At 44.9% G+C, this 23938-nt stretch overlaps 1 protein-coding gene across 27 annotated transcripts in view; it reads right to left on the bottom strand.

The window, feature by feature from the left end:
- Positions 1-1442: 1442 nt before the first annotated feature.
- Positions 1443-23938, bottom strand: part of TACC1 (transforming acidic coiled-coil containing protein 1) — a 112252-nt gene continuing 89756 nt past the window's right edge. For 26 of the 27 annotated variants that reach the window (XM_085001093.1, XM_085001097.1, XM_021075694.2 and 23 more), the window contains 7 exons: positions 19806-19931; positions 16579-16655; positions 14486-14529; positions 12822-12982; positions 12204-12310; positions 8115-8235; positions 1443-6743 (listed from right to left, as the gene is read on the bottom strand). In XM_085001093.1, coding sequence (XP_084857219.1) covers positions 6675-6743; positions 8115-8235; positions 12204-12310; positions 12822-12982; positions 14486-14529; positions 16579-16655; positions 19806-19931 — 705 coding nt within the window. In that variant the 3' untranslated portion in view covers positions 1443-6674. Of the gene's footprint in view, positions 6744-8114; positions 8236-12203; positions 12311-12821; positions 12983-14485; positions 14530-16578; positions 16656-19805; positions 19932-23938 lie in introns of those variants that run through there. The other variant, XR_014830458.1, reaches the window with a different exon arrangement.

Raw genomic sequence — 23938 nt, forward strand, 5'->3', positions numbered from 1 at the left:
GGTATTGTTTTGGGGCGTGTCTCATGCTTCTGTTGCATGGTTTTGTTGCTAAGCAAGCCTGCTTTGTAGAGTGATCGGTAGCTTACACGAGTCTCCCATATTTTCTCCTCTACTTACAATCCCCTAGGGGGACTGAATATTTACTCACCTACTTTGTCCCGTTACTCTCTCCCTAGCCCTAGCACACTTACTTATATCTAAACAGATTTCATGAAGCAATGTTTACCCTTAATTTGTGCAATGCACTCCATCTCCTGCTTTATTTTCTTTTAATTTACATCAAGTATGTGATTTATTAATGTACGTAATTGATGAAATGCCGTGCCCACCTCCTTCAGCCGTTTTACAGGATTCCCTCCAGGCAGTTCAGGAACCCCCTCGTTAGAATTATTCTTTTTAGAAACTTTACAGGCTGCTGTGTTTTATGATGTGGGTTAGTGACACTGCTTGAGCTTCCTTAGTGGGTCCCCACGTAAGTTGCAAATGGAGCCTTAACTGGCCTTTTCTTTTTTCTGGCTGCGCCATCAGCATTCAAATGTTCCCGTACCAGGGATCAAACCCATGCCACAGCAGCAACCTGAGCCACTGCAGTGGCAATGCCAGATCCTTAACCCACTGTGCCACAAGGGAACACATTAACTGGCCTCTTAATTTACCTTTTTTTTTTTTGTCTTTTTGCTTTGTCTAGGGCCGCTCCCACAGCATATGGAGGTTCCCAGGCTAGGGGTCTAATTGGAGCTGTAGCCAGCGGCCTACGCCAGAGCCACAGCAACGCGGGATCCGAGCCACGTCTGCAACCTACACCACAGCTCACGGCAATGCCGGATCGTTACCCCCCTGAGCAAGGGCAGGGATCGAACCCTCAACCTCATGGTTCCCAGTCGGATTAGTTAACCACTGCGCCACGATGGGAACTCCAATTTACCTTTTTCACAACACCTTGAGCCCTGTCTCCTACCCCTTTAAAGGGAGAGTTGGCCTGACTAGAACTGAAAAAATTTTTCCTGGTATTAACCTAGAAGAAACAGAAAACGTCAACTATTTTCTGTGGGCCGTGCTGAAATGTTTCCACAATTCTGGCTGATCCTGAAATCTTTAAAAGTCAGAAAGCCAGGGTGACTTAGGTCCTTATGACTTGAAATATACCAGGGCAGACAAGCAGTCTGCGTACAAAACCAAGAAGCACCCAATTAAATACTTGATGCAAAGGCATGAAAATTTATGTGGAAAGTCTGAATTCCAAAGTTTGTTTTTAATTGCACACCCAACCAAATGCATAAAATCCCACAAAATGACTAGAGTGGAAATGTCATCTTTTCTATTTTTAGACTAAGCTACAGCACTCAGAAAAGCAAGTCTGTCATGAATCTTCACATTTGGGGTAAAATGACATATAACCAGGAAAAGAAAAAAAAAAAAAAAAGCCTGTAGACTGTCACATCTAACAGTGGTAAACAGTTTTTATTCAGGCAATGAAACATGGAAAAAATATATTAGTAATCATTATAATAATTTCATTTGTGTGAGTATAACTTTTACAAATATTTACCTGACATATAAAAGGGAAATTACTTGTGCATATAAAATTTATGTAGATGATTATTCCACACAACACAATCCTGATAGCAGTAGTCAATGCAGCGTTACATTCCCCCGGAAGAGGCTGCTCACGAGCCTCACAGCGCCCGTGGGGACACAGTGGAAGCAGATGTGCAATTAGTCAACATTTACTCATTGGCACGTTAGTACACATGGGTCTCTACTGGCAAACACACACTTGCTAAAATCAACACCAAAAAGGTTGCTGCTACCTCTGAGGTTTAAAGGAAAGGTCTGGATCCTGTCCCACTGCCAGGAAGGACCAGGGCTGAGGCTGAGGGTGTGTAACCTGCAGGTTGCCCTGCATTGGGATGGGGGTGGAGGATGGGGTGACGGCGGGGTTATGGGGGCGGATGGGATGAATGGTGGTTTCCCATTTCACGTTTTTGTATGCCCACTTGAAAATTATTCGTAGAGTACTGGTTAACAATGTGACTAGGAAATTGCTTTGGGGAGCATGTTTCAGATACCACTAAGGGGCAAAGGAGGAGAAAGTGGCGTCTTTACAGTTCTAAAGTGACGAATGGATATGGGGAAGGTTCAGGCCACACTTCAGCTCCAGGCCTGGCCTCCACCAACTGAGTTACAGCATCAGACAGGCTGCCATGGGCCAGCATCACACGCAGCATCTCTGAAGTACAATTATAACAAGGGTGTGTGTGTGTGTGTGTGTGTGTGTGTGTGTTTGTGTGTGATAGCTGTAACCACGTTATAGTTAATAGTCATTCCTTAGGAATCTTGTTTGTTGGAATCTAACTGCATGCTAAGAGGCACAGAAATGGGATTGCATTTGGACGAAAAACTAGGAAAAGTGCAATCTTTAGTCTCCAGAATGCTAGCTCTGGACACTAGGAGTGATCTTCCCTGGAAAGGCTGTTCCCATCACCTTCCACAGGAGATCCTTAGAAGCATCTATTACATCCATTCCTCTGCCTTTACTACATGGGAGACTCAAGGTTTAAGTGATAAATTGCTTCCTTAAAAATCACGGGAACCTGGAGGCCAGCCAAACACTTTTTTGGACAGAAGTCTCCTGAGAATACTTCCTTATTAAAATCTTTGAAGAAGATGACTTTCTAGACCTTTGGCTTGACATTCTGGGACGCCCAGATTATAGCTGTTCTTTTATAAGCAAATAATAATCTGCTATCTTCTAAATTCTTCAAAATATTTACATCTCTGCCTTACAAATGCTTTGCCTGAATCATTTTCTCCTTCCACACCGAATTTCTCTCTTCCCAACAAGAGGATACAGTGAGAAACCATCTGAGTCTGCGAGCAAGCTTGCCCGGTCTCAAAACTACAAAGAAGAGATAGCAGCTGTGGACAGTTCATGATGGAGAGGGCTCCCCACTGCAGCAAAAAAAAAAAAACAAAACAAAACGAAAAGAAAGGGGAAATTTAGAGTCTCTACTCCACTTTAAAAAAAAAAAAAAAAATGTGCTGAATGCTCCCAGCTCATGCACACAGACCTAACTTCCTGCTCTTTACAATTCCACTCGGAGGGTCAAAGCCACCAGGTCCTCTGTTGCCTTTTGTCCAAAGGAGTGCTTCACTCCGGCTGCACAGAGGCAGCCCAGGAACATTTGCGGCACTTGACCCTCCCAGGGTGTCATTAGCACGAATTCGAAGCTACCTAAAAAATAGCTAAGTATGTGTGTGAGAGCTGCAGAAAGCGTGGAACAGGCAAGAAAGGGCAACTGGCTGAAGAAAGAGTCAACTGAAGTCAGACCCCCAAAAGGAATCGTCAGTCTTCCCCTGGGTTCTGGATCATTCTGGAAGGCTACCAGGTCCTCAGGGTTTTATTTACCCTCAGGTGCTCCTCACTTCCTAACTTGGGCTGGACCTGAAGATGCCAGAATCCACGCCAGCCAATTGGGTTTCTCAGTGTTGCCAGAACGGTCTTACAGAAGGTTTGGGCAGGTCACCCACCACCTGCTAGAAGCGTCTCCAAATAAATTAAATTTGGGGTGGCTTGACTGTCAATGACTGGCTGACCAAGGGACAAACTGCAGTTTGTCCGTCTTACATTAAATCTTCTGATTAAAACTTTTTTTTTTTTTTTTTTTGGTCTTTAAAAAACAATTTTATGGCTGCACCTGCAGCATATGGAAGTTCCCAGGCCAGGGTGTGAATCGGAGCTGCAGCTGCCAGGCCTACGCCACAGCCACGGCAACACCAGATTCTTAACCCACTGAGCAAGGTCAGGGATCGAACCTACATCCTCTTGGATACTAGTCAGGTTCTTAACCCAATGAGCCACAATGGGAACTCCCTGATTAAAACAGTTTTAGGTAAAGATGTTCTAGCTACACTTTGGCAAAGTCAAAAACTTAAGAGTCATGGCTCTGGATTCAGAGCCCTGACAAGACCACTTTCAGCTCCTAAACCACCACCCAGGCCAGCAGCTTCCTCACCCTCCTTCATGTCTGTCACTGGGTGTATTACTGCCCAAGTCATGAGTAATTTGGCCTGCCCATGTTTTGAAGCAAAACTGGAAGCTATGTTCTTACACTCCAGAGCAATAAGGTTTTTTTCCCTTATTATTTTTTAAAATAAACATACTTCTTTCTGCCTAGTATACTCTCTTGATGTGCCAGCTGTATAAGCTACATTTTTCTTCTTGTTGGAGGATATCCGCACATTAAATTAGGAGGAGAATCATTTCCTTGTAATGGTCATGGCTGAGGGGCCAGTGGCAACGACTTACTTAATGTGGGCCTTTTCATTTTCCTTGTGCCGCAACTTTATTCTGTTTATTCTAGTTTTATCAGGGGTCTCGTCGCACCAGTGTGCTCAGGAAGGATTGTCATCACCTTGTGTTTCAACACACAGCTACTTTTTTCAATACACAAGAAGCCTAAAAACGGGACTAAGGGTTTGTAACAGAGACCACTATAAGCCTTTCATGCGTCCAACAGAGAAATAGAAAACACGTGGATTATGTCACCAAAACCCAGCAGCGAAAAGGTTTAGCAACGTTTTTTTTTTTTTTCCCCCCCTGCAAAACGCCAAGTTAAGTTTCTCTAGGGTTTAAAGAGGCCGCTGGTGACCCCACCGGGAGACACCTGTTCCTCCAAGATCCCTATGACGGCATTCGTAATCAAGCCATGGGGACTGCTTTCAAGGCCCAAATGATTGTCAAGTCACTTCTCCAAACACAGAACATGTCTGTGGTTCTTTTTTTTTTTTCCTCATATAAAATGTTAAGACAACAGGCTTTAAAATACAGCCTAAGCACCAATTAGGATAAATGCATATAGGGGGAAAAAAAACGGGACTTCTGGCTTCAAAAGACTTTACTGACCTCCCTGGGGCTAAAGATTGCACCCGTGTGAATAGCACAGGCTAAAGAAAAAAGGTCACCTTTAAAGAGCTACGGAGGGTCTCCACTAGGCACAGGTCATTGCTGAAGGTGGATCATGCAATAGTTCACGAGAAAAGTACGAGAACTTACGTGTACCGAAGATAGCGCTTATCACCATGAAGACGGTCAGGGTGTTCGGATTAAGACAAAAGAGTGCTTGAAAACACCTGCGTGGATTTGGTTTTGCCTGTCAAATGGGAGGGTACACTGGGTAGACGGGAAATCTCCATTCCGGGGTCAAGGGTCCCCGCCACTCTGAATGGGAGTCTGAGAACAGCTAGAAGAATTTGGTTTGGTAGGGGGTGGGGTTGCTGCTCACTGCACCCACCTTCCTCAGTACTCAAATAGCCTTGGCTTAAAAATATTCAAAATGTGCCAATTTTTGGAGTGGTTCACATGAATTTTTTCCTGCCTGTTTTTGTTACAAATTCTACTGAGTTTGAAAGGATTTTTTTTTTTTTTTTTTTTTTGGCCTTTGAAAAGAAAAAAAACCCAAAAAACTAAAACCTGAAGAATAATGCATCACATTTGCAAAAATCCAACCATTGCTTCACCTCATAATTGCTAGTGGGGTCATAAGACAGATCCATCTAAACCTTAAATGAGGAGGTTTTCTTTGCCTATTTCAAATAGAAATATAAAGAGAGAGTGAATGTTGATTTTGTAGCAACAAAAGGAGACAGATGGCTCCAGGACAGACTTGCCAGACCCCAGCTGTGAGGGAACCACGGTCCAGAAAGCCAGTCACTCTGGCTTGGCCGTCTAACCCCAAAGGGGCTACACATCCAGGCTGAGGAGCGTCCCAGTACTGGGGTGACAGGACATGTGGGCCAACAGGCTCCCTCAACATGTCACCTGAGTCTGAGGTGACAAGTCACACCAGGTACCAAGTCTCAGGGCCTCACAGCTCCAACCCCCAAATTCTGAAGTTAGCCTTCTGAGCCAGGACTCTGTTTCAAAATAGGGTTTTACATTTATGGAAACACGCTTTTCTCTAGAGATGGTCTTATCTGACTATGCTTTAGGGGAGAAGACCCAGCAGCACAAATAAACACGTGTGTGTGTGTGAGAGAGAGAGAGAGCATGTGCGCCTGTGTGAGAGCATATATGTGTATGTGTGAGCGTGTGCGCGTGAGCGTGTGTATGCGCGTGAGTGTGTGCACCTGTGTGAGAGCTTGCTTGTATGTGTGTGTGAGCGTGTGCATAAATGGGTATCAGAGTCCCTTCTTGCCTATAAGCTGGAAGTAACAAGAAGCCAATTTATCTCCTCAAATAAAACCACTCATACTGAGAATGAAATTTAAAAGATGAATTAAAAAAAAAATCAGGTGGTGGACAGGAGAGGGTCCCAAAGGTGGCCACAAACTCATAAACTGAATGCACTTGGGGAAAGTAAAGACAACTTTAAATCCAACTAAAGATGGAGAACTCCCAGTGGCCTTGGCAGCCCGTCTAACCGAGACGGGATGGCCAGGCGAGCCCCTCCTTTGGTGGTTGTGCAAACTCCAGAGCTCCCTCCGGGCTGTTGCTTCAAAAGCAAAGCGGGACAGGCAGCAGTAGGCATGTGCTTTCGTGAAGTTTTTTTTTTTTTTTTTTTTTCTTTTTTTTTCTCTTCTCTGCAAAGGGGCAATTATTCCTGGATAAGGCAAGATAATCATGGTCACGAGAGAAGCAGCCAAATGCAGATCTGCTGAGCTAACCGGGGTACTCAGTCTGTCTTTCCCAGCTTTGCAATCAGCTCATCACAGATTTTCGTCAGTTCTTCGATTTCTTGGTTCTGAAAGGCAAGGGATGTGACTACATGGTTTGTGTCCTGAGAGAAAGGATTAGAGAGAGGATCACGGTCAAAGGGTCCCAAGTCCCAAGGCTGAACTCTACCAAGGCATCCTGGACTCAGTGGTCCTTACCTTTTCTCCATCACCAGCCCTTTAAAGGCAAGCTCCATACCTTCTTCCCGGGACAACGGTCACATGTTCACAAAGTTATGCTTAAGTTGAGCAGGGGGTGAGGGTATCCCCTTTCAAGTCTGTCCTCAAAACTCTTAGTTCTCAAATTTTCTTGTTAGCATAGGAATTGCATGGGGCTATTTGTGAAAAACACAACTATCTGGGCCTCATTCTATCCATCAGCATCTCCAGGGACTTGGGATTCTGGAGTTGGAGTAATTCAGAGAACACTGTCTTAGGAGTTTATCAGACCCCACGATAAAAGACCCTGCCCCGGCTGAATGGATGCCACAGAACATGACTGGAGACATAGTAAGAAAAGCCCTAGAGGCACACACAAAATGAGGTCTAAGAACCGCTGAGGAGCGAGAGATAGAGATCGTTATCAACACTGATTTTTACTTATCTAGCAGTTTCCCAGCCACAGCACTGCTGACATGTGGGTGGCTCGGTCTTGGCTGTGGAGCTGTCCCGTGCACTGTGGGATGTTTATTAGCAACATTTCTGGCCTCCGCCCACTAGAGGCCCATAGCATCTCCCAGCTGGACAACCAAGTACACTTCAGATGTTCTGAAAGAGCCCCTGGAGGGTACGATTGCAATAAGGGGGGAGACAGGTTCACATATTACATAAAAAATGAAAAGAGGAGCTCCCATCGTGGCGCAGTGGTTAATGAATCCCACTAGGAACCATGAGGTTGCGGATTCGATCCCTGGCCTTGCTTAGTGGGTTAAGGATCCGGTGTTGCCGTGAGCTGTGGTGTAGGTTGCAGACGTGGCTCGGATCCTGCGTTGCTGTGGCTCTGGTGTAGGCTGGCAGCTACAGCTCCAATTCGACCCCTAGCCTAGGAACCTCCATATGCCGTGGGAGCGGCCCTAGACAAGGCAAAAAGACAAAAAAAAAAAAAAAAAAGAAAGAAAGAAAGAAAAGAAGAAAGGTAGCTTCAGACCCTAACTAAACATTTGCTCTACAGACCTTGGGTTAACGCAGCTTCCTCTGCACTCTGCCTGTAGGAGGGCCACTGATAAGCTCTTGGGTTTAATGCTTCATCTTGTCTGTCTCCACCTGAGTCAGTTCCCAAAGGAGCTGGACCAAAGTATCCGAGTGAAGGGATAAGCGCCCTTCCTCCAGACCCACAAAAAGGGAGCCGCAGCCAAGGAGAACCAGAGATCGCTGTGGTGGTCACACTTCGCCCCTCTTACCTTCTGCTGCAGGGCCCTCTCCAGGGACTCCACCTTCATCTGCTCTTTCCGGAGCCCCGCATGCAGAGCAGCGCTCTCAGCCTTGGCTTTTGTTCGAACCTGAGCAATCTCTTCATTGGCTCTGGTGATGGAATGAAGGGGCAAAAAGCACATGGTCGGTCGTCAGTCACAGCTCAAGAGCCAGGATGCTAATTGCTGATGTCTGTGAGACACAGACTTCATGACAGAGGAAAGACAGGAATTGCCGAGCTATGTAATTCAACTTAAATCAGGATATGGGCCATCGTCATCTATGAAGCAGAGACCTACACATGATTTTACTAATAAGATGCAAAAGGAAAAACTTAAAACTGTAAATATGGAGTTCCCACTGCAGTGCAATGGGATTGGAGGCATCTCTGCAGTGCCAGGATGCAGGTTTGATCCCCAGCCTGGCACAGTGGGTCAAAATGATTCAGCGTTGCTGCAACTGCAGCGGAGGTTGAAACTGCGGCTTAGATGGGATCCCTGGCCCAGGAACTCCATATGACACCCGGTGGCCAAAAAACTACCCTAAAACTCCTAAAAAAACCATAAACGTCAGTTAATAAATAGCCAGTTAGTGGGTGAAAGGATGCTAAACACTCACTAGTAAGCAGAGGCATGCAAATTAAAATGTACTTTTAAAATGTATCAGATTCACAAAGATGAACAAGGATGATCTTGTTCTGTGTTGGCCAAGATGCAAGGAGACAGGCTCATGTGCTGATGGGGGAATGAAAACGCACAGCCTGCTTTGTGGAGGGTGATGCCCACAGGAACTATTACAGCTTATGAGGCATACGTCCTGACACAGCAGCTCGGTCTCAGTAACCTACCCTCAGCAGCACGCTCCCCTGGCACCATGGCGAGTGCACAGTGACATTCACGAAAGCACTGTTTGCAACAGAAAGGGTGTGAAACTGTCTAAACCTATCAATTAAAGGAATGGAACAGTCTACAGCTGATGAAGGTAATCAGACTGAGCGAGAAGTTCTGACATGAAAAAAGGCCACGATATACAATTAAATGAAAACGGAAACTTGTATTATATGACTCCACACACACACGTGTGTATATATATGTACATGTATACATATGTAAAAGTCCAGGGATTTCCCACTGTGGCGCAGCAGAAACAAATCCAACCAGTATCCATGACGATGTGGGTTCTATCCCTGGCCTCACTCAGTGGGTTAAGGATCCGGTGTTGCTGTGAGCTGTGGTGTAGGTCACAGACACAGCTCAGATCTGACGTTGCTGTGGCTGAAGCATAGGCTGGCAGCTGTAGCTCTCATTCAACCCCTAGCCCCGAACCTCCATATACTGCAGGTATGGCCCTTAAAAAAAAAGAAAAAAAAAAAAAAGAAGAAGAAGAAGCCATGTTGGGTAGTACATGCAAAGGCTCACAGAAAAGACCAGAAGGACACACGATAAACATTTGGAAGTGAGAACGGGAAAGTGGGGACTTAAAAGGCTTTGCAAACAGGAAGATGGCAAAATATACAAGTATGTATTACTTTTTAGTTAAAAAATAAAGTTGGAGGCATCCTTCTTACATTCTTTATTCCCCAGGATAATTCCAAATGTATCAGATTTAAGGATTAAAAAATTAAACCCTAAAAGTACTAGAGGGAAAGCATGAGAGAATGTTTTACATTCAGCAGAGAGAAGCTCTTTGTTGTGATGACAGGAAATTGTAAAGCTATAAAAGAAATGATTGATAAATTTCACTATACGAAAGAGACTTTCTGCATATCAAAAAACATTATGGGCAGACTCCTGGGTATATGCCCAGAGAAAACCATCATCCAAAAAGATACATTCACCCCACTGTTCATTGCAGCACTATTCACAACAGCCAAGACATGGAAGCAACCTAAATGTCCAACAGATGAATGGATAAAGATATGGTACATATACAGAATGGAATACTACTCAGCCATGAGAAAGAATGAAACAACTCCATTTGCAGCAACATGGATGGAACTAGAGATTATCACACTAAGTCAGACAGTGAAAGACAAACATCATATGAGATCACTTATATGCAGAATCTAAAAAAATGATACTGTGTCTAGTCACTTATGATGGAGCATGATAATGTGAGAAAAAAGAATGTATACATGTATGTGTAACTGGGTCACCATGCTGGACAGTAGAAAAAAAATAATGTATTGTGGAAATAAAAAAAATAAAAAATTAAAAAATTAAAAAATGATAAAATGAACTTATTTATAAAACAGAAATATACTCATAAGCTTCGAAAACAAACTATGGTTACCAAAGAGGAAAGGAGGGGGTGAGGGATGGACTGGGGGTTTAGGACTGGCACATGCCCATTACTGTATATGGAATGGATGATCAAGGGGGACCTGCTGCATAGCACAGAGAACTTCACCTAATATTCTGTGATAACCTAAATGGGAAAAGAATCTGAAAAAAAATGGATGTGTGTATATGTGTAGCTGAGTCACTCTGTTGTGCAGCAGAAATAATCACAGCATTGTAAATCAACTATACTCCAATAAAACTTTTAAAAAAGGAAAAAAAAAAAAACCACTATGAGCGGAGGAGCCTAAAGATAAATAACAAATGGGAAGAATTATTCACAACTTATATCACAAAAGGCTGCCATCCTTAATACATTTATATTTAAAATATATAAACTCACAATAGAAAACCAGATGAAGAACAGTCATTCACAGTAAAGCAAACAGATGTGTAGATGGCCACTAAATACATTTAATTTCAATCATAAGATAAACATGAATCCAAATTACATTGAATAAATAAAAATAAAAAATAAATTGAAAATAAATAAATAAATAATTGAAAAAAAATGCTGCTGCTTGCCAAAAAATAAAAAAGTCCCAACTAAATGGAATTACCATCTTTCATTGGTTAGAACTGCCAAAAAACAAAAATGTGATCTGTTGGCAAAGTTGTAGGGACAAGAGTCGCTCTCATACATTGTGTAGGGCTGTAAAGTAATAAAAGTCTAACAAGGAGTCAAGGAGTTCCCTGGTGGCTCAGTGAGTTAAGGACCCGGCATTGTCACTGCTATAACGTAGGTTCCACCCCTGGCCCAGGGAACTTTTTGCAGATCCTTCTACCACAGAGATCTCACCCAACACTTCCAAGTGATAATCGTACAAGGTTACTTATTGCAGAGCTGTCTGCAGCAGAAGGTTCCAAATAACCTACATGTCCAGCAGGAAGGGACTGGTAGATGAAGGAAATATTCCAACAATGGAATATCATGTGGCTGTTAAAAAAAAAAAATAAGGAAGCTCTTCATGGGTTGACATGAAAAGAATTTCCAAAATACACTGCTAAATGAAAAAAGCAAGGGTATGCTATCGCCTGCATAAAAAAAAAAAAAAAAAAAAAAAACATTCTCACCACATTTTTAAAAATGGTAATTATGTGACGAGATGACCATTAGCTAACACTAAGGTGCTGGACGGTGCTGTGCGTATCAAATCAAGGAGTTGCACACCTTAAACTTACACAAGGTCACTCGTCAACTATAGCTCACCAAACTGGGAGGAAAAAGAAGGAAAAAGTATGTCTGGGAGGATGATAGAATGATGATGATCTGGGGTGAGGAAAGAAGCGGGAACTCAGTGGAAGGGAGATGGGGTGGGAGGGAGAGACTATATCTTTTTAGTCTTGTGAACTATGTGACCATTCTACCTATTCAAAAATAAAACAGGAGTTCCCATTGCGGCTCAGTGGGTTAAGGACCCGACATAGTGTCCGTGAGGATGTGGGTTGGATCCCTGGCCTCACTCAGTGGGTTAAGGATCCGGCATTGCTGCGAGCTGTGGTGTAGGTCACAGATGTAGCTTGGATCCCACACTCGAGTGGCTGCTGTGCAGGCCACCAGCTGTGGCTCCAATTAGACCCTGGGCCAGATGTAGCGGTAAAAAGAAAAACAAAGCAAAACACACATACACGCACGTGTGCACGCACACATGCAAATGCAATCTGGAGTTTTGAAACACTGCCTCTGTCCATCTCCCAAGGACATCACGGCAAATAATATTCTCATGCACAGGCTCTTACTTGTCTAGTTTTTCTTCCGCATGGATTTTCAGGGCCTGGTACCGCTGCTCCTCTTGTTTAACTCTGGCTAAGTAATCCTGAGCACATTTTTTCAAGGCTTCTTCATTCTGCTCCCAAGCGACAGTTTAAAATGAAAAAATGAAGGAAAAAAAAAAAAAGGTCATTTGGAAATTTTACACTTACTTTCTTCTAGAATACGCAGCCTGAATTTTTCACTGCTACGGCCAGACTCCCTTTCACTTTTCCTAATATTCATTGGGCGAATCAGGAAAAGGGATATTTCTGAATCAATAAAAGGGACATTTCTAGAATTCTCCTAAGGACTGAGGGTCACGCGGTTCTTACACTCAGTCCCACATTCTGGCTGTGTCCAGGGCTCACTGGCCTGACCCAGGGGAGGAATGACCAGGACATGCCACCCAGGGGGCCAGATGCCCGAACCACCACAGAAAGAAAAGGGAAGGGCAGGGGGTGGGGATCTCCAGCTCCACAGGAACAGAAGATACAAGGACAACAGGGAACTCAACTCCCTGATTAAAGGCCACCCACACCCCTGGAGCACCCCTGCCCCTAGCAAGGTGACAGCACCAAGGAGACAGAAGGCAAGGGCCAGGCTACCTTCTTGAACCCCTCCAGGACGCCTTTCAGGTTCTCATATCGCCTGAAGAGGTCGGAGAGGGACCTCTCCACGGAGTTGAGGTCGGCCAGCGCCTGCTCCTTCTCCATGCTCAGCTGCTGGAAGCTCTTCTGGGAGGTCATACTCGCCCTCTGTTCGTCTTCTGTGGATCATGGTCAAGAGCAAGGGGGACAAACACTTGACAGCTGCCCCCCTCCCATCCCCCAGGCAGCACCCTGGGTGGGGGCCCAGCAGGGAAGGTGGCAAAGCTTCCACCCTTAGCACTGACATGCTGGCAGGGAGATGCAGCGACTGGTGATGCAGGAGAAACAGCAGGGCAAGAAGTGGGGGTTGTGGTGGCTTTTCAGACCCAGCGGCCTCTGGCAGAGGAGAGATTGGAGCAGAGGCCCAGGGGCAGGAGCTCGCGCAGCTGACCAAGTGGCCAGAGGTGTGGACGGCAGAAAACATCCTCTTGGAAAGACCCGACTCTGACGTAGGGAGCTGGTCCTTACAACAGGGGCTACAAGAGGTTCTCAATTCAATGCAGGAGGGTAAAGCGCTGCCCTTTCTAAAGGCACCAGTGGGTCTGACGCAGGGAAAGCAAAGCTTGCATCAGAGTGAGGACTGAAACAGAGGCCTCCCCCGTCCTGGGGCCACAAAGGACACGAGACACCATGACCCTGGTGCTGGAAGTCAAGTGTGTGCTGCCCACTAACATGGACCTAATGCAGTGGATGCTCATTATTCGCAATGGCTGTATCTGAGATCTGCCTGTTCCCTAAAACGCATATATGACACCAAATCAATATGTGTGGGTCCTTCCCGGCTGTTTGGGGACACAGAGCTAAGAACTGGGGTCACCTGGTAAGACCCTCCTGTCCGAGGACAAAGGAGACATTCTGTGTTGTTTCGTATGTGAACAAGCATCCTCTTCGGTCTACTTAAGGCCAGGTTTTTTTTTGCACTTTTGTGCTTCCTGCTGGTGATCTGGAAACTGCCCCAAGCCCAGGCTGAAGTGCCATGTTGTGTCCTAAGACTGATATGAGAGGGAACTTGGGGGAAGCCCATGTGCCAGGTGGGCAGCATCCAGACACGAGATGCAGCACCATCGGCTGTGAGCTCCATGTTAACAAGTCGACAATATAGACTAAATAAGGTGTCTTTAGACAGAAACACAGGGCAAGGTTATGTATGGGCAAAAACCTGGTGAGCACAGGCTCTCGGGAACCCTATGCTCTCCTGAGAAGCAAAACTAACTCGGTGTTTGTGGGCACTTCCTTAACTACTGCACATGATGAGGATCGGCTGTGTCTTAGTGATGGGCAGAGGTTTATGTTCTGATTTAAAAATCATCTTTGGGGAGTTCACATCACGGCTCAGTGGTTAACGAATCGGACTAGGAACCATGAGGTTGTGGGTTCGATCCCTGGCCTTGCTCAGTGGGTTAAGGATCCGGCGTTGCCGTGAGCTGTGGTGTAGGTCGCAGAGGCGGCTCGGATCCTGCGTTGCTGTGGCTCTGGCGTAGGCCAGTGGCTACAGGCTCCAATTCGACCCCTAGCCTGGGAACCTCCATATGCCACGGGTGCAGCCCCAGAAAAGACCAAAAAAAAAAAAAAAAATCACCTTTGCAGCCTCAGGCTTACACCCAAGAAAGAAATTTCCTTACCGATCATTTGGGCAATGGTCTTCTCATACTCGGCCACAATTTTCCTGAAGCAAACAAACAAAAGAAGAGAGAGCTGTCAGACAGTAGAAGGTGGAGAAATGCTGCCCCAAACAATTCTACACACTGATGTGCTGACAAATTCACAAAGCCCAGTTACCTGCTTTGGGGGCTCTTCTTTTTCACATTTAACATAAGGCTTGTGAATGTTCAAAAAACTTTTTCTCACGATTTTATGTTTAACCAGCCTTTCACTGTTTATAGAAACAACTACCTTTGCCTTTTCTCCTCACCTGCGTGAACGCTCTCCAGGTGACCCATTAACTCTGCTCCAGTGACTCTTTTATGGAGTAATCGTATTACAGACATTCTTGGGGCTCTTCCCAAGAGACCTGATCTGAGTTCAGGCTTTCCTGGCCCCAATCCACTTAAAGGCTGTCAGATTTAGATCCAGCTTGTGAACTGGAGTTTGGCACTTGCCATCAGCCTCTACATGGATTAAATCGTGAGCCATTGCCCTGCTGACCCAAAGCGCTCCCTGAGTGGAGCTCAGCAGTGAGGCACTCTGTGCTCTGGGAAAACTGGAAGAACAGGTCTTCAGATAGTCAGATATTTTTAGGAGAAGATTTATGAGCCCAATTCTTGCATCTCTTCATATCTAGAAAAACACTGAAATCCTTCGGGATGACTGATGCCTGTGACTAGCAGTGACCTTCATGAGACCAGCAGCAAGTTTCCATGAAAGGTGTGCTCGGCTGCACGCACCTCCCCTCACCTTTATCACATATATCCTGATAGTCCCTCTTTCCTCTTTGGGAATACTGCCACCTGGGCTCTAGATAAGTCAACAAAACAAAGGATGTCACAGTCATCTGCGAACACAGCCACCTCCAAGGGTGAGCCGGTGAGTCCTGAGGGCTGTAAAAACTCAGGATACTGCCCCCCACCCAGAGTTGAGGTGCATATCCGAGGAATGATTTCAGGGAGCCCAGACCTCTTTGGTTCCTACTACTGGCCCTTAGTTGCAAAGACTCCTATGCATCCTGGCTCCTCCTCCCTTCCTCCAAGCTGTTTCTCAGGGCTACCTGAGATGCTAATGTCCTAATTTTGCCCCAAATAAAACTTAACTCTCAACTTTCAAGTTGTGCATTTTTTTTTATGTTAACAAGGTTTTATTTTATTGTCTTAATTTCAGAAGTATTTTAGTTATTCTAAGATCTTTCAAGATCACCCTGCCATGTTAACCTTTCTTTGTGCAAAGTTCAATCTTTTCCCAACCCTGTCCAGGGTTGGGGGCGTCTCCCTGTGGCCCTTCAGTGAAAAGTGACCACTCCCCCACTCCTCACTGCCGGTGCCCATCACTTTGACCCTGCATCTTGGGGAGCTGCTGTGAGCTCCCCAAGATCAGGGACTGTGCTTTCCTCCCCATGATGCCGGCTCAGGGACTTAACTCCAGTAAATGCTTAAAAACCCAAAAAATACAAGGGCCACAAATTAGAGTGATCATACTGAAAATGTTTCTTAATCATTCAAGTGCTGACTGCTCTGTTTCTAAGTTATTTATGCTCCCACCCCCCACTCTTTGATGCCATCTTTAGTAATTTCACAGCTGCTAATTCTAGGGAGTGAGCAGCAAAAATAAAAGGATTTTAATTTAAAGTCTTTTATTTCCTGTGGATATGCTTTTTATCATCTATTTCGTTGTTATGAAATCTGAAGCTACCGTGTGTAACTCATTTTAGAAAAAGATTATAAATCATAATGCTTCCATAACTGAATATGTCAATAAAAATCTTATTACTCTATTGAAAATGGATGTTTCTGCACACATTGGTCCTTTCAAAAGACAGCTATGTGGGCTCTGCTTATTTGTAACGTTCTGAACAATCCAAAATAAGCTACAGCATTTGAATATGTAAGTGGTCAGCAGTACTCATGAAATGACATCATCAATCACAAGTTCAGGTGCAACTAGCAACGCCCTGAAGTTCTCATCAGCTGGTTCTATGGAAAGAGGATACTGTCATCACTTCCTTTGAGTTAAATCTAATAACTGCAAAAGGTACCCATCCCATCCCCCAAACCTCCAGGCTAACCTCATCTCCAAGACTTCTTGTCGGGTTTCTTCATATTTTTTCTTCCATTCATTTGCTTCAATCTCTTTAGTGATTATCTAGATTACAAAGGAGATAAAGCTTGGTTTTACCTATTCACTTTCTTACAGTTTGAATTTAAGGTTAGAGACTAAAAACAACACACAACCAGGTCCACCCCAAGTTATTCAATCTACATTAAGGATGTAAGCCTTGGAGTTCCCTGGTGGCCCAGTGGGTTAAGGATCAAGCATTGCCACTGTTGTGGCACAGATTTGATCCATGGCTTGGGAACTTCTGCATGCCATAGGGGTGTTCCCCCCCCCGGCCCCCGCCAAAAGAATGTATGCCTCCACATCTGGATATAAAGCTGTCACAAACTGGGGGAATTGCTCTCAGCCACACAGGAAGCTGGAATGTGGTCATCAGAGTGAAAGTGAGCAGAACGTCTCCTAGGAAAGGTCCAAGTGGTAATTACAACCTCTGTGCACTGCACCTCGGTCAGGGTCTGGCTCTCAGCCCAGAACACTGTTGCATCAGGTCACCAGCTAAGCCACGTCTGGCAGAGGCTCACCTTAACCAAGGTAGGTGCCAGAGCACCGATTTAATCAGGACAAAAACTGAAATGGCCACAAAATCAGAGCGGCAGGAGCTGGCATAACCAGACACTATCTTTCTGCAGAGATTTCAGGCTGAGTCAGGATGGGGCTGGGAAGTTCAGTGCCTCAGGAGATGCAAGATCTTGCTCGTCAGAACCTGTATCCCTATGTTTGGGACGCTGGCGCTAATACTCTAGATTCATGACCTCAAACTCCACTTGCTCTGCACAGAGCTTAGAAGGGCATCTGCTATTCTCCTTTGATTACATGTCTCTGTGCTTCTCTCTGGTACTTTCTTTCTTTCTTTTGATGCCATTCATCAGAATCTCAAGAACTAGAAATCAGCCTGTCTGCTTCAAGGGACCAGGCACATCTTTGCTCTGATGCATTTGGTGGTCCTCTCGTAATTTTAATTCTCAGGAGAAAAATGAAGTTGTTTTTCTCATTTATAAGACTTTGTGGGACCTCCTTACCACAGCTCTCAAGTTTCAACAACAGGACTAGCTGACTCCCCATATTATCAACCTATTGCTGTGTTTTAAAGGTTTGAAAGACTTAGGTCAGAGGTATTTAATTACTCTTATATTATAAAAATAAAATTGCTACACAGAGGGGATAATCTTAAAAAAAAAAAAAAAGGTGAAACCTAATGTAAATCAATACTATAATGAGGTATCACCTCACACTGGTCTGAATGGCCATCATCAAAAAGTCTATAAACAATAAATGCTAGAGAGGGTGCAGAGAAAAGGAAACCCTCCTACACTGTTGGTGGGAATGTAAATTGGTGCCTCCTCTATGGAAAACAGTATGGAGGTTCCTCAAAAAACTAAACACAGAACTAGCATATGATCCAGCAATCCCACTCCTGGGCATCTATCCAGAAAAAATCATAATTCAAAAAGATACATACATCGCTATGTTCACTGAAGCACTATTTACAACAGCCAAGACATGGAGGCAAACTAAATGTCTATTGATAGAGGGATGGATAAAGAGGTGGTACATACCTATAATGGCATATTACTCATCCATAAAAAGAATGAAAGGAGTTCCTGTTGTAGCTCAGCAGTTAATGAACCCGACTAGTATCTGTGAAGACCCAGATTTGATCCCTGGCCTCGCTCAGTGGGTTAAGGATCTGGCATTGCTATGAGCTGTGGTGTAGGCTGGCAGCTACAGCTTTGATTCAACCCCTAGCCTGGGAACCTCCATATGCCACGGGTGTGGACCTAAAAAGACAAAAAAAAAAAAAAAAAAGAACGAAATAATGCCATTTGCAGCAACACGGATGGACTTAGAGATTATCATACTAAGTGAAGTCAGACAGAGAAAGACAAGTATCATATGATACCCCTTACATGTGGCATCTAAAAAAAATGATCAGGGAAAGGTGAGGGGGAGGGATGGACTGGGAGCTTGGAATTGGCATATGCATACTATTGCATATGGAATGGATGCTCAAAGGGGACCTGCTGCATAGCACAGGGAAATCTGCTCAATATTCTGTGATAACCTATATGGGAATGGATATGTGTACAGTATAACTGAATCACTTTGCTGGACAGCCGAAATTAACACGACATTGTGTATTAACTACACGTCAATAGAAATTTTTTTAAAAGACGGAATCATCAAGAAATACACAAACTGTGGTCAGATGGGTTATCTATTGCGCCTCTGGCCAACTACTGCATTTGGAGTGGATAAGCAATGAAATCCTGCTGTGTAGCACTAGGAACTATATCTAGTTACTTGCAATGGAACGTGATGGAGGATGATGTGAGAAAAAATATATACATATAGGTATGACCAGGTCACTGCTGTATAGTAGAAATTGATAGAAGTATATCAACTATAATGGAAAAAATAAAAATCTTAAGAAAAATAAAAACAAACCAGACATAAAATAAAGTACAGAAACAACAGGAGAGGGTAGTAACAGACTAATAGTGTCTAACAGTTTCTTTCATATTTTTCAGATCACCCAGGAAAGGCCTAGCAGTGGTCTATTTTGAACAGAAGACATTCTGTCAACATGATACAGGAATATGAGAGCTGAACTGCTTAATTAAAGAAGAGAGGTAGGTAAGAAACAATGTTATATTCCGACAAGTCTAAAATTTAAGGAATTTTCAGAGTTCCTTTGTGAGGCAGTGGGTTAAGGATCTGGCTTTGTCACTGCAGCCGCTTGGGTCACTGCTGTAGTACAGGTTCAATCCCTAACCCAGGAACTTCCACATGCCAAGGGCATGGCCTAAAAAATAAAATACAAAGTGAAATTTAAGGAATTTTTAGGCATGAGCATATATCCTCTGTGAAATGAAGGCCCTGATACAGTTACCTATGTGGGTTAAGGTGGCCAAATTCCATATTTGAAACTTCAAGGCCAAAAGACAAAGAAGTGTACAAAAATTCTTAAGGTCAGCTTTGCTGGGCACCGGAAGGCCGGGACTCCAGCACCAATGTGGGGTTTCCCAGTGAGCCCCTTAGATGAGCTACAGGTGCAGGAAACAGGAGCTTCTAGCTGGGAAGGGAGAACCCAAACCAGCACAGAAGGAATCCACCTGCTGGCACGTGGGCTTGACAAAGCGGTGGAGCCCTAAGTGGACAGAGCAGGGAAGCCGTTACCTCTTCTCTGATCAGGGTGAGCACGGCGGTCTTGTCTGATTCACTGAGGCAGATGCCGTCCAGGGGGCTCTCCCCTCCGCAGGCCACGGACACAGGAGCCTTCTCCATCGGGGCCTCCAAGGTTCCCTGTGGGCGGAAGAGGTCACAGGTCACACGTCTGGTCATCAGCTTCTTAACCTCAAACATCCTTCTGTAACTTCCTCCTGACTAAACTGGTCACACCCTTTAAAAACATGTTTGAAGGAAAAAAACAAAAACAAACAAAAAAACAGCAAAGGGAAGCTTAAAAACAATAACAACAAAACCAACCAAACCACATCTAGTTATATTAAGGTCTGGGAAAACTGTTCTAATGATTAGAAGGAAGGTCTTAGCTCCTGTTTGAACAGACAGCCTAGAGACGTTCTCTTCTTATCTAAAAAGGAGAAAGTGTAATTATTGTGTGGCTGGGCCAAAAAGAGTCACATGCATAAAAGAGAAAATCATCATGGTTAAGTGTCTCGTGAAGCTGGGGATCCCTGGGGGTGATGGGTTCCATGTAAAGAAATTTCAAAAGCGTCAACCTTGGACCTGGAAATGATCACACTAAGTGAAGCAAGGCAGATGGAGAAAGACAAATACCACATGCTATCATTTACATGTGAAATTTAATTTTTAAAAATGATACCAGTCAACTTAATTACAAAAGAGAAACAGACTCACAGACTTCAAAAACAAACTTATGGTCACCAAAGGGATGGATCGGGGGTTTGGGATTGGCATGTACTCACTATTCTCTATGGCATGGATGGTCAACGGGGACCTGCTGTACAGCACAGGGAATTCTACTCAATAACCTGGATGGGAAAAGAATCTGAAAAAGAATGGATGCTTGTATATGTATAACTGAATCACTTTGCTGTACAGCAGAAATGAACACAAAGCTGTAAATCAACTGTACTTCAAAAAAACTTTAAAAACTAAAAAGAAAGTGTCAACCTTTTTACACACTGGATGCTTTATCTGTACTATTATTAAGCTACTTTGGATGGAAACGTTTCTCAAATGACTTTCAGGCCTCAGGAGGTAGAAATGGCAAATACGTGTGATTCCGACCCTACCTCAGGGTGACTCCATGGCATATAGGGACCAGCGATGCTGAGGGCACAGACAGCAGGGTCTGGGCTGCATGTTCATGGCCTGGGTCTTCCTGCCACTGAGTTTTCAGTTCCCCTCCAGCAGCCCCTCACCTTCTTACCTTTGCCACAAACATGGGTTCCCAAGAGCCACACTTGGTTAGGATTTTGCTTTTCACAAGAACATGGACTTTATAGGTTTTCTTCCTAAGAAGGATTTTTAGGCGTTAATGGCCCCTGGGCACTAGAAGACCAGGCTCCCAGCACCAATGTGGAAGCAAACCTTGTTAAGTAAACTTTATGTATCAATGGGAAAAAAAATCTGATCTAATAACATCCAAAATGCCAGATAAAGTGACCTGGGAATGTTTCTTTTTTTTAAATTATTAGAGTTAGGGTTAGGATTAGGGAAAAATCTTAATCTTAAGTGTCAGCATAACTGATCAATTAGTTATTGATTATAATCAATCAGCTCTCTGGTCTTATGTTTGACCTGAGCTTGAAAAGGAAGTCCCAGGTCAACCGGGACCAGTGGTTTGTAAACTTTTCAGGGTCCTTGTGGACTCAACCTCTCTGCAAAAGGCACACACACACACACACACACACACACACGGTTTTGCATGCAGCTTCAGAGCCCTCATCTGAAGGTCCAATGAACAAAGCCCTGGCTTAGGCCACAGAAAAGGGAAATGCAAAAGCCATGAGCTGCCACTGCCCGTTCCAGTACCATTTGGGAGAGGGCAGCCCATCTTGCAGACAGAAGCCCACAGTTCCCCCAAAAGACACTAGCTTGGGTGAGACCCATCACTAGAGCCAGAAGTCACTTGTTGCCACAGCCCCTAAAATGGCCCCAACAAGCCCACCGCCTGTACTAATCCTTTTGTGAAGCCTCCTTCCCCCCAACATTAGGCCGGACCCAGTGACCCACTTCTAAAGAACAGAAGAACAGAAGAAAGTGAAAGTCATGGGGTGTCACTGTTTACAGCAAGCTCCAGCTCTGAAAAGCTAGAGGGAGAGGCCACATGGAAAGGAAGAGCCCCCCTCTGCCAAGAGCCACATGAAAGCCTGGAAGCGGATCCACCCACCCAAAATGAGCCTGGAGGGGACTTCAACCCTGGCCACTACCTGGACCACAGCCTGTGGGAGACTACAGGTCACTCGTCCACCAGAGAAGTGAAGCCACCCCAGGTTCCTAACAGACATGCTGGTGCCACGACCGTGTGCTGCAGGTCACTGAAACACTGGACATCAGAGTCATCCCCTTTACCTCCTGTGCTGTGCTTCTCAGCAAGGAACCACCCCCAGTCTTGCCTCCCATGGAAGTGGCCTGGAGTGACATATCCCACCTTGTTACATTTCCCACTCTAAATTAGTACATCTTAACTCACTCTTTTGTGCTTATTATTCTCAACTGGAATCCCCACGTCAATTCTAGGAAACCGGCCCCCTGTGCCTCCCATGACCCTCACGGTAGCAACAATCTGGGAAATAAGCCACGTTTCCCCAGTAAGGAAAGTATCGTCAGTTCTCCAGTTCCGCATGGCACTCGTCCACCAGAGGAGAAGTGAATTCACCCCACCCATTAAAGGAGTTTGAACCAGGCAGCTCGGAGCTGGAAGCTCAGGCCTTAGTTGGGGACAAATACGCCCAGGTAAGTGGGCTCTGTAGCTGCCCAGGCCACAAGCCTCATGAACTCAAAATGCAACAGCTCTTATGAGGAATTTATAGCTGCGGCCCATTTTAGCCACCTTTTCCAGCCCTCTAGGATTTCGCTTTTTACATTCCTCAGCCCTTTATACTGTTTATCAAATAGCACAGAAAGCCTACAGGATTTACCATCATAAAAACCAGCCCAACCCTCTCTTCTTGGGCTGGGCAATCTAGTCCATGTTTAATAAAGATACAAATCAAGGAGTTCCTGCTGTGGCACGGCGGGTTAAGAATCTGACTGAAAGGCTTGGGTTGCTACAGAGGTTCGGATATAATCCTCGGCCAGGCACAGAGGGTTAAAGGATCCAGAGCTGCCACAGCTGTGGTGTAGGTCGCAACTGTGGCTCAGATTCAATCCCTGGCCTGGGAACTTCCATATGCTGCAAGTGCAGCCGAAAAAGAAAAAAAAAAAAAAAAAAAAAAAAACAGAAAAAGATACTAAATCAATCAGAGCAATCATATCCTTCCAAAAGGACCCTGTTTCATGTCCCCTGTTCTCCTTCCTGTCCCACCAAGCATTCACCGTCGAGGACCCACAAAGGCCTGGCTACAGACAGTGGGACTTGAGAGTCTGGGCTGCAAGTTCACAGTGAGCACAGAAGCCACAAAGTCACTCTCTGTTCCCATCCTTGTGGAAGAGAGAACCTGCACCCCCAATCCGTCACACTCATCCCACGTGACTTTGAACCTGCTGGCGCAGTGGCACCCCCGCCACATCTCACAGAGACATGCTAGAAATGCCAAGTGAACTCAGTTTTTTAGATTTCTTAAAAAATAAATAAATAAGGGGGTTCCCTGGTGGTCTGGTGGTTAGGATACAGCACTTTCACCTCTGGGGCCCAGGTTCATTCCCTGGTCTAGGAACTGAGATCCCATATTAAGTCACTGCTGTGGCTGTGGCCAAATAAACATCCATTCTAAACAAAATAAAAATAAAAAAATAAATTGCCTTCTAAGTGAAAAATACTGCAGACCAATAGCTGAAAAGCAAGAGACTGTTTAGGGCCACACCTGCAGGATCCAAGCTGCATCTGTGACCGACAGCACAGCCCACGGCAATGCCAGATCCTTAACTCATTGAACATGGCAAAGGATTGAACCCACATCCTCATGGACACTATGTCAGGTTCTCAACCCACTGAGCCACAACGGGAACTTCCAAGATGAGTCCTAAGGCCCCACTGATGGTCCTGTGGCCTTAGCTATCTGGGCCTGGCCACCCCCCAGTGCTGGCTCAAGACTGCAACTGGGATTACTTTTCAAAGCAACACCCAGACTTGGTTTGGGGAGCGGGGTGGGGGAGCACAT

This window comes from Sus scrofa, chromosome 15, assembly GCF_054392235.1.
Source record: "Sus scrofa isolate SSC_HxYL_T2T_F1_AM1 chromosome 15, Sscrofa_HxYL_maternal_Yorkshire_Landrace_v2.0, whole genome shotgun sequence".
Lineage (NCBI taxonomy): Eukaryota > Metazoa > Chordata > Mammalia > Artiodactyla > Suidae > Sus > Sus scrofa.